A 10,830-nucleotide genomic window follows, 5' to 3' on the forward strand; every position below is an offset into this window, starting at 1 on the left:
AGACTACTGTACAATAAAACACGTGAAACTATAACCTAAAATAACTTAGAAAAGGCAGCAAAAGCAATAAAACAAAAGCATAAAACCATCAGCAGACATAAAATAGACTGACATTAAAAGGTCATGGAAAACAAAAAGGTATTTGGTGCTAAACTGACATCCAGATGACTCACAGATGAGCCTCTCTGGAGACACCTTCAGCAACTAAGGCTCCACCACTGAGAAGGCCCTTTCCTCAAGAGCCACCCATCACACCGCAGCAGAGAGAACCTGGAGAATGGCCTTCACTAAAGATCTTTATGTATAGAGAGGCCCAACTGGAGACAGGTGATACTTTGAAAAATGCAGGCAAGCTATCAAGAAGGTGGAAGTTGTCATACTGGGTTTGAGTAATACTTCATGCAGTTAAACAACATGACGGTTGTTGACTCCATATTCTGAAACCAGAGTCACTTCTCTTCCACCATCACCAGTGATCGTTTTATGTTTTTGACCTGTTCTACATGTCCGAATCTTCTGGATTTCTGTTTTATTTTCTCTTTATATGCTTTCTGTATTTTTATATTTCAGATTAACTGGTTTCAGGTTGTGGTTTTGTTTTAATATATTGCTTGTTTTTCACAGTAAAGATTTTTGAAATGATAAGCAGTATGTAAATTATTTTTAAAGAAATAAGAATAGTGCAAACACTGAAAAACAACCGTATACTATCGTTTACTTTGGTATGCAAGTATTATTAAATCAGGTGCAAACCATCCTATTGGGTCTGGCCAAGAATAGGGATATAGACAGGTTTCCTATCATGAGCACCACCACTTGTCAGGTGAAGGAAGTGGCTTTTGGAGAAAGTGAGGGGGATGTGCATTCCAACTTCCCCCCAGGACGTCAGCTATGCCAGCCCTCGTCTGTTTAAACCGCAGACAGGAGATGACTACAAACCACATACTCTGTATGGTTGAGTCACATGTGCACACACATACTTTCTGTGTGTGACAAGAGGCACCTCCTTTGCCTAATTTCCTGCACTTCTAGTTCAATTCCAGAGTACAGAAAAAGTTCGTGTGGGTATGCAAACCATCCAAAATGTGAATGTGTTAAGTCTCCTAGCTTTCGTGATTCTTGCCATTCTGGAATCTACTTTTTCCTCACCAAATCCTTGGCCTCAATTACACCCAACACAGCCATGAATCTACTGCATTCCAGTTAAGTACCACAGGGAAAATATTTCTTCTTATCAGTTGTGAATTTTGCCATTATTCATTTTCTGCAAATGTTCCCATGATTGTAGGAGATAATCAGTTTTCTTCATGCCATTCTTCTCTCCACCCCACTTGTTCTTTCTAAAAGAAACAAATCCAATCTTTCCAATCTGCCTTCATTCAGAAGGCTTTTCATTTTTGTTGCCCTTTTTCTCAGCCTCCTCCGCACTTTGGGAGGCTGCATTTCCCCCCAGCTTTCCTCTTCGTCCTCGATCGCTTGTTCTTAAGCTTAGACATACACACAAAAACTGTGTCTGTAACTGAGAGAAAGAAACAAATGCTACAACACGCACAATAAAACAACTTGATGCCATTCTAACACTGCTGACATTACTTTCTCCTGAAAGCTGTTTAGAGAGTCCATTTTTAATGCCATTTTAATCTTTGTTGTGGAATATTTTACATTGTCTTAGATTAGTGACATTCCCATGAGGGATGCCAGTCTTGTATGTTTCTAACCCTGCTCCAAACACCCATTTCAATTCAACATGCTGATGAGGATCAGGACTGGACTGTTAGACATCACTTTTTATCATTAAAAACCTTAAATTATTCTAAATTGTTAAGCAGGTAAGGGAAATGTGCCATACTCACTGGGACTGATAGTTCAACAACATCTGGAGGGCCAAAGGTCCCCCACGCCTGGTGTAAACAGTACTAAACTAGATGGACCAATGACCTGATTCAGAATAGGAAAAGTTTCCTCTGTTCTATTTTAATTGCTTTTCAAAAACATTACAATCCTATTTGTATAATTATTAGCAAGTACATATAAGATAAAACCAAGAGCAACTTGAATGTTTGCCTTATGATGAAAATAGTGCATGCATGTTATACAAAAGGCAGGAAATTGATTGGGATGAGCCAATTAACAATTTAAGCCAGTCGTTATTTTAATCAAATTGTGGGGGGAGAGAATAAGCAGGTGTTTCCTTAATATACCACTAGCTGGAGTGAGGCAGTTGATTATTTTCCAATAGTAACTGGAAAATAATGTGCATCTGTCAACTGCTCCGGTGACCCCAGGCCATGCTGGCACTTCCTGACTTGTTGCTAAGCTTGGCAGGGCCTTTGTTGTGTTGCCGCCTTTTCCCCTCATGGCATCCTTAGAGGAAGGACAGTTGTGGACTTGTGAGACAAAGCTAACAATGCCTTTGTGCAGAACCCAAAGAGCTGCTGCTATAGTTCTGTGTACAGTGTTTTTTTCTAAAAACCCTACATCTATGGAGATCACCTACTACAGTACTGTGTGTTCTCTATTGCTAGAACTTGACGCGAAGAGTGGGGTGTCAGTTCTTTTGTGATGAGCGGTCAAGAGCCTTCCAGGAATAGAGATGCGTTTACACAAAATGCTGCTTCCATTTTACGATCCTTAGCAGTCTTTTAACCCTCACTGAGGGAGGAATTAAAGCAGGTGTGGGGACCCTGAGACCAGGGGAATCCAAATTCAGCCTACCAGAACTATTCCCATTTGCTATTATTATTATTATTATTATTATTATTATTATTATTATTATTATTTTGCCTTCCATATCTGTAAATGGTATATATGAAACATATATCTTGGTAATATACAGAATAACACAAATATTTATTTTTCAAAATACAAAATGGACACTTGTGGCAGAGATGTATTCATCCAGGTGGGAAGGCTTGTCAGAATAAAAATATCACCAGTTTCTGGAAAAGTGCAGATAGTGAACCCCTGTTGCCTCTCAACAAAAATGCTGTTCCACAGAACAGTAGCACCCACACTGAAAGCCCTGCTAGTGTGCTAGTGTTCTAACTTTGAGGTGCAACATGTGGAAGTGCCTTTACCGTGGGTGTGTCACACTAGCCAGGAAATACTGTATTTTTCGCTCTATAAGACGCACTAGACCACAAGATGCACCTAGTTTTTGGAGGACGAAAACAAGAAAAAAAATATTCTGAATCTCAGAAGCCAGAACAGCAAGAGGGATCGCTACGCAGTGAAAGCAGCAATCCCTCTTGCTGTTCTGGCTTCTGGGATAGCTGTGCAGCCTGCATTCGCTCCATAAGACGCACACACATTTCCCCTTACTTTTTAGGAGAGAAAAATTGAGTCTTATAGAGCAAAAAATACGGTAATTTATGTAATTAAATTTTGAATCGGTCAAGTACAAAAACTGATGCTAGTGCTATACCTTTCAAGTGCCCAGAAGCGCTTCTCTCTCACTCTCTCCCCCTCCTTCTGTCTTGCCACCCACTTATCCTTTTTTTCCCCCAAGTCTCTATTTCCCTTCCCTATTTTCCTAGAACAGCTTGGACCAGCTTTCCCAAAACTTGTGACCTCCCAATGCTTTGGACTACTAAGTCCGAGCCAGCATGGGAGTTGTAGTCCAAAACATGTGGAGGGTATCAGATTTAGAAAGACTGCTGTCATAATTGTATTCCTTAAGGTCCCCAGGATCCTTGGAGCTGCAGGTTGTCTCTTTTTGTTAGGGACCACCTGGCGGGACTTTCACCAGTTGAGCTTAGGCACCCATATCATATCAGGACCTGTGTGCTAGTCTGCTTTTCTTAGCATAGCCTTTCCTACCTACAGCTCCTAAGATTTTCTCAAAGGTAGTGGTTTCCTTGCCTACACTTCGTCTTCTCCTTTTTGCTCTCCTGGCTTGCCACTGGGCTTACTAACCTTTATCTCTGCTTATAACCCTACTACGGTAATTCTTCCCTAGTTTCACTTTCCTTGCTCTGTAGCCTGTCTGTGGCTTATAAAACCCTCAAATAGCTGCGTTTTCTTGCTCTCTCTTATTCTATATCCCTGGGACTTTTCTCTGATGTTCCAGCGCATCTAGGTAATGCTCCAGAGCTGCCACCATCCCATCACCTCTGCCCCCCCGTATATTTATTTCAGCTGGCCTCAGTCCATTATACAGTAGCTGTGGAAATGCATACCATTTTCATAACCAAGGGCAATATTCTCCTTATGACAGCGTTATCAGTTGCCTTTAAACAGTGTTTTATTGAAGCAGGCCTTTAAAAGTTTTGTAATACCATAAAGACGGGTCCCTACCACCACCACCAGCAGCAGCAACAGTCTTTTAAAGATCTCATTTACTGCTTTTTACACCCCCAGTTGTGGTTTCCTGGTTCCTGGTTCTGACATGGAAAGCATACAGTAAAATCCTTAGGTGGCAACAGAAGCACCAGTCAATATAAAAGCAGGCAGTAAATGAGCCACACTGGGGCCTTTGGCCTCCTCTCTTCCCCACTGACTGGAATTGCTTGCACAAGGCTAGTGCAATATGCCCCTTGCACAAAGAAAGTCCTCCCACAAGCCAGGGAGGGTTTCCTGCTCACTCACTAGGATTGTTGGATAAGACCCTCCTGGTCATGCGGTGATTTGCAGAGGGGGTCAGAAGGAGGAACTTCTCTGGGGAAGCCCCCTTCCTGTAGAACCATATCCCGTCTGATTAGAGGCCAGCATCTACATCAGAAGTGGGGAAGCTCAGGCCTCAAGGCCAAATGCAACCCTCCATCTGGCCCTTTGGACAGCACCCAAGCCACAGCCCCCTCCAGCTGTGTTCAGCTGGAAGGTGTCCTTGAACTGTGTTAATGCCTCTTACATACCTGGGTGGAGGATGCCTTAAACCAGTGCTTTTCAACCAGTGTGCCGTGGCACCCTTGAATAATGGTCAGGGGTGCTATGGGCCTCTGTCCCTCTTGCCTCCCCTCCATCCTCTGGTGCCCACTTGGGTCTCTGCCTCCCAAAGGCTTGTGTGGCTTTTTGCTGCAGCAGCCCTGGCTACAAGCTCCCCATGTGAATGGTGCCTCTGGGGCTGGTCAGGGGGTGCTTCCCAGGCCTTTGTGGGGCACTGTGAGGAGGCACCTCTCTTTTAGCTCAGGGACCAGGGGCAGTGGCTCCCCAGAGGACTCCCAAGGAGAGAAGAGAGGAGGCTGAGGGAACACTCACAAGGAAGGGTGTTTGAAAAAGGGTGAGGTGCTGTCAGCTCGGCAGACAAGGGGTGACGCAACTGGGCTCCTGAGCCCCACAGGTTGCCACAGAAAGAATGTCGTTGGTCAAGGGAGCCGTGGACCAAAAAAGGTTGAAAACCTCTGCCTTAAACCATAAACTCATTGGGACAGGTACTGTCCATTTAACTCTGTGCAGGGTCATGTGAACTACCAACCCTGTATTAAAATAACTTTTATTTTTATTAAATACAGTGGTGCCTCGCAAGACGAAATTAATTCGTTCTGCGAGTTTTTTCGTTCTGCGAGTTTTTTCGTCTTGCAAAGCACCAATGTGTATTGACGGTTTCCCATAGGAATGCATTGGCGGTTTAAAAAAAAAGGCGCAAGACGTTTCGTCTTGCGAAGCAAGCCCATAGGGGAATCCGTCTTGCGAAGCAACTCAGAAAACGAAAAACTCTTTCGTCTTGCGAGTTTTTCGTCTTCCGAGGCATTCGTCTTGCGAGGTACCACTGTAATCATAGAATTGTAGAGTGTGAAGTTCTTCAAGTTCTTGTTGTTGTTGCTGCTGCTGCTGCTGCTGCTTACTTACTGGAGAAACACCTTTGCAAGCATTAATCTTTGCTATAACCAAGCGAGAGGATGCTGGGGTGTAACACATGATTCAAGGGCTGTGTCCCAAGTTTGTTGCAACAAAGTCTGGAATGTACCCCTTGGACTTATTGCTGCCCTCTCTAAAAAAAAATCTCTGCCACCCCAGGAAACTGACCTTGAGTTGCATATGCAGACAAACAATGCTGACACCACAGCCACATAGTTTCAATCCCCTTTTCACAATGGCCCTCTCAAAGTAGGTTAGACAGAGAGTGAGCTTTCTGGTTGAACCAGGATTTGAACCCAGGTCTTCTCACTCTAAAGTTCTACACTCAGTCCTTGTCTTTGAACCTACACTTTGAACCTACACTCAGTCCTGTCTTTGAACCTGAGCATCAAATCAGGGAAATGCCAGGCCTCGCTAGCTCTTCCCAAGATATTTTGCATGAGCTCACACACTTCTTAGTACTTGTGTCCGAGGTTATAGCACCAGCTGTTCCTAGCCATGCCTTACAGATTAGCAATAAATACAAAGTTGAGGTGCACAGGGACCTTTGTCATAGTAAAAAGTGCCCCTGTTTCTCTTAAGGAATCAAGAAAGTTGCCACAATGTGCACCCCCCCCCCAAAAAAATTGTTGAATACAGACAGACACATACAGAAGAGTTTGAGGACATTGCCTTTATTAGAATAAGCTCTGAAGGTCGAGAGAATGCATTCAGGTGACGGAACAGAGAGGAGAGAAATATGTATTTTGGAGGCAGGGGATTAGAGAAGAAGCTGTTTTATATAGTACTCCCTTATTACAGCCTTTGTTGTTCCTGGAAATATTCTGGTATTATAAAATAAGGTGCCAGATTGTCTCAATTAATTCTGTGATTTGTTTCAGTTAGGGGTTTTGTTGGTTGTTACATAGCAGCTATGATGGAATATTTCAGAAACCCTGAATAATGTGGAAAGAGAAGGTTTTCAGCTCAACATACCCACTGCCTGTTCTCACTCTCATTTGTTTGTGACAGTCCCAACCAACCAACCAAAAATAAAAACATATTAAAAATTACAGGACTAGCATCATATAACTTTTGCACTCCAATTACTCACAGCTCAGTCCTATCAAGCTGCATTAATAAAATGATGAGACCAGAAATCAAATCTGTTCTATCCCATGACTCTCCGGAGGTTAGCTACAGCCATGTTAAAAGCTAGCGTGGAAGAGAACACCAACCTGCAATCCTCTCCCTGGCAAGCAATTAGATTGGTGGGGTGTGGGGAGTGACTTTCAGAATATAATAGAATGGGGTGGACCACAGACCCCATCAAATGCTATTGCTATAACTACCAAATCTCTTGAGGACATGCAGGGCTGTAGCACTCCTTTGCAAGATTGCATTTCTAATTAGAAGCTTAAAGTTGCTGGTTGAAGATCTTTTGCTAAGGCTCCTGCAGTCAGAACCATATTCAACGAATCTGACTTCCAGGTAGATATGCCTTGGACAGCAGTTGTCATGTGCTACAAGTTACTCTTCCTTAAATTTTGTAAAGAAGGGCGTCTTTACACAACTGCCTGCATTTCTGGACTCTTGTTGAGGATAGTGTATGGCTGGGATAGAGGGCACTTCATGGATGAGCTGCTGCACTTTAAAATATACCTGCACCCCATTGCTAAAAGAAAAAAACTGACATTCATGGATACATGTTTTTGATTTGGGTGGGGGTGGGTTTGAATCTAAAGTTTGTCCTAGACAACATTATAGCTGCAAAGATCTTTTATTAAGGGCGACTCGAGCCAGGTTTTGCTCGTTGCTAACCCTCCCCTCCTATTTTGGTAGCCTTATCCATTGGCGTATCCTCCTGGCTGCTTTATCTGACTGGTCTTTAACCCCGCATTAAATTAGCCCAGCAAGAAGCTACATGGCCACGTTTCGTGGCTGATCCTGAGCAAAGGCGTCACATCGAGCCCCCTTGGGTGGCTTGGCGAAGGAGTCTCCGAGGAGGGCGTTTCAATGACCCCCCCCCCCGAGATGGATTCTGAATGAAGAGCAGGAATCCCTCGGGGAGTCTCCTTTTACAGCCCTCTCCGAAGCACTCGGGCTTGGGAGAGGGTGGGAGCGGCGCTGAGCCAAGGAAACTCGAGGGAGCGGGCCTCGTCGGGACAGCTACAAGGTGGGACAGGGGCACGGAACGCCCTGCAACTCCCGCGGCCCAGAGCCGTTCCCTCCGGGGCAGTAGCGCTTCTGACAGCAGGAAGCGCTCTTCTTGGAAAAAAACTGTTCCGAGGAAGGACCGCGGCCGAGGTGTGCACGTAGGCGGTCCCCGGCTCCATCCAGACCGGACTGGGGAAGACTTTCGCCGGTGCCCGGAAGTCTGGAGACGTTAACCGCTGCCGGTGAGCGAGGACAAGACTGGGTTAGCTGGACCCCAGCAGCCTGACTTTTGGGCGTCGCAAAGCAAAGGCAGGCGCTGCCTTGGTGGAAGGGCCGGAGCCCAGAGGGAGCCTCGAGGGAGGCTCTTTCCGTGGCTTGCTTGCTCGCTCCAGCCCTGGGCCGGCTTACCTGGGGGGGCGGCGGCGACGGCTCTCCCTCCGAAGGCGCTCCAAGGCCAGTCGTGCAGCGGCGCGGCGCAGAAGGCGCTCTCGTCGGCCAGCATGGAGCGCATGGCGGCCACGTCGTGCCAGGGGCGCCTGCGCGGGTCCAGCCTGCTCGACGGACGGGCAGAAGGGCGTCTCAGCTGCTCGGGGCTCACGCGCTCCTCTGCTCGGCCGCGTGCGGAGCTGGGGACCATCGGTCTCCCCCGGGGGGAGGAGCTCAGCCGCGTGGCGCCCTTCCCTCCTCCCCCGGCAACAGGTATTTATTGCGCAGTCCGGGCCGCGGGCCTGCGGATTAATGGCCACTTGGCACCAACACCGGGGCGGAAGGGGGGGGGGCGCATACTGTATCCTGCTGCTGCCCTCCCGCTTCAAGCCCCACGAGAGGGGCTGTTCTTGCCCCCCAGAACAGACGAGCAGAGCCCTCTGACCTTGAGCAACGCGGGGAACGAAGACGCTTCCCCACCCCAAGCAAACGCCGCTTTCGGTGGCCAGGACCGCCAGACTGCTGACGCCGCCACTTCTTTCTCCTCGAGGGGGCAAAGTGGTGTCCAGAGGGGCTTCTCCTGCTGCCGCTTCGTTCCCTTATGGGAGGGGAAGAAGAGGCTGAGCTGTTGTTTGCGAGCTTGGTCAGCGGCTTCCCGATCCTGGCCCGACTGCTCTGACCGTCAACTAGGTTTCCAGGCCCAACTCAAAGTGCTGGTTTTTCCCTATAAAGCCCTAAATGTCTTAGGAGCACAATACCTTAAGGAGTGCCTCTCTCCATATGAACCTACCTGGCCCCTGCGATCATCATGCGGCCCTTCTTTGTGTGCCTCCTTGTGTTTGTTGGGTTAGATTTTGGGTTTTATTATGCATTTAGTGTTCTCATTTTGTATTTTTGTTGTTTACCGACGTGATCTTCAGGTGAAGGGCAGTATACAAATTTAATAAATAATAAGGAAGGAGCTCAAACTCCCTCATCGTTTTAGTTATCCCTTTTCAGCACCATGATAGCATCTTTGCCCCCAGGGCAGTTGGAGAGGGAAACAAAACAACCCAGTACTGAGGATGGTGCCAAGCTTGCTTTGCACCGTTTGTTTTCCTTTAAGTAACAGAGCTAACTTGAGTAGCCACTTTTCTTCTTGAGGACTGCCCACTTACTACTCCATAGCATAGCAACACCAAGACCAAGCACAGGAAGCTGTCTTATCCAAAATCAAATCTTTTGGTCCACCTTGCTAAGTACTATCCTTACACCAACTTGCAGCTGCTGTCCATGGTTTCAGATGGGATTTCCCTCAAGATGCCATCGGGGATGCATGCAAAGCAGATGCTTCTCCCCTGAGCTGTGGCCCTCCCCTCCCCCCTTCAACAAAACAGGGTCAGAAGAGAGGGAGAGGAGCTCCATCTTCTTCTCTGAAATAGGCTTCCCCCATACAGCACTCAAGTCAGGCAGGGCTGGTGGCTAATGAGGAAAAAATGAAGAGTTACAGGGGGCATGCGATGGGAACCAAAACCCAAATTTCACCAACCATTATAATCACCCTGTATTCCAAGGGTAGCCAACACTACACTCTTCAGGTGTTCTGGACTGCAACTCCCATCATCCCTGACCATTGGGCATGTGGGCTGGGACTGATTTGACTTCTAGTCCAAAACTTCTGGAGGGCAATAAATTGGCAGCCTCTGCCTAATTTCAGTTCAGTTCTCTTGGTGCCATCACACATGTAATAAAAGCAGCAAGAGCCACACTGAAGTGGGAAGTAGAGTGGGTTATTGCTCAGAAAAGCTTCCGCCACAACAAAACAGCTAGCCTTTAAGGCAGCAAGACACTCTTTTGTTGGTTTTGTTGAGAAAAAGTGAGAGATGGAATAGAGTGGAGGACAGAAGAGAACCACAAATGTGAAGGCACCTGCCAGTTCCCTTCCTCCCTTCCCAGCTGACACCAGGCACCTGTTCCTTCACACTCTCACTGCCTCACTTTGGACAACTTCCTGTCTTGGAAAGGAGGGGTTTGAAGGCTCCACACTTACACACCTTTTTTGTGGGGGCTCCATTTATATAGACTACTAGTGAATTCATTATCCAGCCACCAGACATTTTGTAGGCAGAATAGCACCATCTGAGGGAGGTACCAGCAGGTGTGGGGTAATCTTAAAATACAGTCATACCTCGGGTTGAATGCGCTTCAGGTTGAGCGTGTTCGAGTTGCACTCCGCGGCAATCCAGAAGTAACGGAGCACGTTACTTCCAGGTTTTGCCGCTTGTGCATGCACAGGCGCTCAAAATGACGTCACGTGCATGCGCAGAAGCGGCGAAAAGCACAGACGTGCCGTCACTAGTTACGTTTGCTTCTGGATGCAAATGGGGCTCCGGAACAGATCCCGTTCGTATCCAGAGGTACCACTGTATGCAGAAATGCAAGGGGAGGGAATGTATAAAACAACACAAAACCCTTTTATAAAAATATAAATAA

The 10,830-nt window shown here is 46.7% G+C and overlaps 1 protein-coding gene across 1 annotated transcript in view; it reads right to left on the reverse strand.

The window, feature by feature from the left end:
• NFAT5 (nuclear factor of activated T cells 5) overlaps positions 1–8,636 on the reverse strand; it is a 59,738-nt gene extending 51,102 nt beyond the window's left edge. Inside the window, exon 1 of the mRNA XM_083452400.1 lies at positions 8,341–8,636. Within this exon, the coding sequence (XP_083308526.1) occupies positions 8,341–8,569 (229 nt within the window). The 5' untranslated portion in view covers positions 8,570–8,636. The remainder of the gene's footprint in view (positions 1–8,340) is intronic.
• Positions 8,637–10,830: the final 2,194 nt, after the last annotated feature.

Source organism: Podarcis tiliguerta (assembly GCF_965153285.1).
Source record: "Podarcis tiliguerta genome assembly, chromosome: 8".
Taxonomy (NCBI): domain Eukaryota; kingdom Metazoa; phylum Chordata; class Lepidosauria; order Squamata; family Lacertidae; genus Podarcis; species Podarcis tiliguerta.